Source organism: Austrofundulus limnaeus, unplaced genomic scaffold (genome assembly GCF_001266775.1).
Source record: "Austrofundulus limnaeus strain Quisiro unplaced genomic scaffold, Austrofundulus_limnaeus-1.0 Scaffold157, whole genome shotgun sequence".
NCBI lineage: Eukaryota > Metazoa > Chordata > Actinopteri > Cyprinodontiformes > Rivulidae > Austrofundulus > Austrofundulus limnaeus.
The window spans coordinates 1,182,039-1,185,311 of record NW_013952559.1 but is presented as its reverse complement, the minus strand read 5'-3'; the positions used below and the strand labels follow the sequence as shown (position 1 = coordinate 1,185,311).

At 35.1% G+C, this 3,273-nt stretch overlaps 1 protein-coding gene across 1 annotated transcript; it reads left to right on the top strand.

Moving 5' to 3' along the window:
* Positions 1 to 947: 947 nt before the first annotated feature.
* On the top strand, positions 948 to 1,922 carry LOC106523453 (olfactory receptor Olfr180-like). Its single transcript, XM_014016868.1, has one exon. The coding sequence runs from the start codon at positions 948 to 950 to the stop codon at positions 1,920 to 1,922; it is 975 nt and encodes a 324-aa protein (XP_013872322.1).
* Positions 1,923 to 3,273: the final 1,351 nt, after the last annotated feature.

Genomic DNA, 3,273 nt, shown 5'->3' with positions numbered 1-3,273 from the left:
CTGTACGCCTACATAATGCCAAATTTACATTGAAAGAAACTGGGATTTTAAAACCATTGTCAAAAAAAAAAACTGTAGAAAATACATCTCAAACACTTATACTCTACGTTTTCAACTACAAAACTGTCATGAATACCAAATACCTTTTAAGTGTAAACTTAATTTAAACATCTTATCATCTGTACGTGCTCTGTTTTTATATGGATTTATCTATCGTATGGGGACAGTTGCAACCTGTCAGCCATGATAAAACCTCATGTGTTAGCTAAATAAGCTGATCTGGAAACATGTTAACTACATCAGTTAAAAGTCAACATATCACTTGCTTAAACCTTATGTTTGAGCTGGATCACAAAAACAGTGACAACAGTATAACAAAAATAAAGCTGGGCAAAAAAATTACTTTGGTACCTCAAAAACTGTTTTTTTTTTTTTTTCAAATAAATCCTGGAGCAGTTTTTGAAACTGCTTAGCTTTTCTCTGCAAGGTGGGACATCTAACTGAGTATGTACAGTGTGAGTGTCATCACTCTAGCTTGTTTCTGTTTGGAGAAAAATGACGTGTTGCAACCATCCCTTGTTGCTTTTGTCACCAGTCTCMGCTAAGTGAATCCTCATAAGAGTGAAGGTTCACTWTACTTACTAACTAATCAAATAGAAGTCAYTATCAGGAGTTTTCCCTCATGTAAAAGTTATGATTTGCTTACATTGCATCATATCATTAATAACAAACTTTTTCAACAGTCACACAATGACGCATGTCAACATCTAATATATGACCAGACTGTAAGACATAAAAAGTACAACACAGTAATGTTCACTTTAAAGCAATGCACATTTTCTGTTTCTTCGAGTGAGTTTGTTTTTAGTCACTTTTATCAAGCAGATAAATTTTCCTTGTTCAACATATTGATTTTTTGATTTGCTGTATTCTGTCAAATAGTAGTAATGTACTCAGTGGAAAAAAGTGCTCTAGTGCTGAACGCCACATTTTTTCCTCCTGAAAAATTCTACATTGGTGGGTTTTCTAATCTTCCTCATGCCAAGTACTTCTTCATATTTTTGTGTTTTCTTTACATCATWACTCTACTWGGAAATGGTTTTCTYCTGTCTGTTATTTACTTTGTAAAAAATCTTCATACTCCCAAGTATATAATTGTGTCTAAYCTRGCTTTCACAGATTTGTGTGGGAGCACTGCTCTCATCCCTCAAATGTTGGACACATTTTTATTTGACAGGAGATATATTGCCTATGAAGCTTGTTTAAGTTACATGTTCTTTGTTTTTTTCTTTGCATGTGTRCAGTCATGGACACTTGTGACAATGGCATATGACAGATTTATAGCAATTTGTTTCCCTTTAAGATACCACAATTTTGTCAGTAATAAATCTGTAGTTATTATGCTGCTGTTTTCATGGCTGTTTTGGACAAGTTTTATGACAACTACAGTTGGGTGTATAACTCGCCTTTYTTTTTGTGGATCTTTAGTGATACAAAGCTCTTTCTGTGATCATGGTCCATTATATCGTCTGGCCTGCAATAATACATTTTTAAATAACATATTAGCATATATTCTCTTCATTGTAGCCATTTGTATTCCTCCCACACTGATAATTGTAACTTATGTTTGTATTTCTGTYKCAYTGAGCAGGACTACATCAAAGAATCAAAGACTTAAAGCACTGAAAACTTGTACTTCTCACCTGATTATTGTTGCTCTTTTCTTTCTACCACTGATGGGCACCAATATAGCTGCAGTCAGTTTTTACATTCATCCCAATGCTAGAATCATAAATGCTGCTTTAACTCACACAATTCCTCCTTTACTTAATCCTATTATTTACTCCTTRAAGACAGAGGAAGTGTTGAATGCTATGAAGAAACTTTACAAAAGAAACAAACTAAATGTGATAAAACAGTGACGTCTCAATTTTTAAGTAGTTGCATTAAAATGATGTGTATTTCAAAAATGTATAATTTGTATTAGGGTGGCAYTGTGGCTCAACTGGTGGAGCTGATGCCTCTCAGCAAGAAGGTCACTGGATCAAATCCTGGCCTGCGGACATTTCTCTGCCAATTTTACATGTTCTCTCTATGCATGTGTTGGTTTTCTCCAGGCACTCCTCCCGCAGACCAAGCACACAGGTTAATTGATAACTCTAAAATTTCCCTTGGTGTGAGAGAGAGAATGAATGGTTGTTTGTCTCCTTTGTCTCTATGTGTGGCCCTGTGATGGAATTGCGACCTGTCCAGGGTGTACCCTGCCCCTCGCGCTGTGACAGCTGGATATAGGCACCAGTGACCCCCAAGACACTGAAAGGAAGAAGCGGTATAAGGGATGGATGGATTCTCATCATTTACTGTACGGTACTACTACTACATTATACTTTCTTGACTGTGAGAAATTATTTCTTAAAAACATAGGAGTTGCAGTTTAGAGTAATTATTGGTTTTCCTTCAAATTGTGTGTAAACAGGCTTTTGTTTGATTCAGCTCACAGTTCATCTTGTGTGCAATGAGCTTATTTTAGGTATACAAAAATGACTGCAATCTTGATGTTGATGTTTCAAAATGGCCTCAATAAGGCCTCCCAAAATCCAACAAAGAAAAAGAAATTCTTAAACTGTTTCCAACTGATTCCACATCAATCACTCAAATTCAGTCCTACATCACTATCACTGTCCTCAGTTGCCAATATTGACCCCCCTAAAAAAAAAGATGAGTATGTTTTCCTTTAAAAGAATGTTTGATGACTTGTTAAAGTTAGTGTCAGTCTAGCATTTTATATCTATATATTTTATGCTTGTTCATAAGTTAGCTGTGTATTTCATATATTTTTCTTGGATTCGGTTTTTGGAAGTTCATCCGCCATTTTTATTATCCACAGTCTGTTTTCAAATAAATGCAGATGTTCATTCAGCCTTTACTTGTGTCCTTTTTTTAAGCTACTACTCTTTGTTAGGTTATGGAGATACATCTTACAGCCTTTTAGAGAATATCATTAAAAATCGTATTTTGTTCTATTTATAAAATTATTAAATGAGTAAAAAATAACTAAGATAAGATAAAACTTTATTGGTCCCACAGTGGGAAAATTTGCACATCACTGCAGCTTAATACAGGAGAGGCTGAGAAGAATAATGAAATATGAATAAAAGATAAAATAACTTGTTTGAAGCAAAGTGACAGAAGATAAACTGACAGGATGCAGTAGTGCTGTTGGACCACTGGACCCTTTGTCTGGCCGTGTGTCTGTTAGAAATCTTGGGGTGA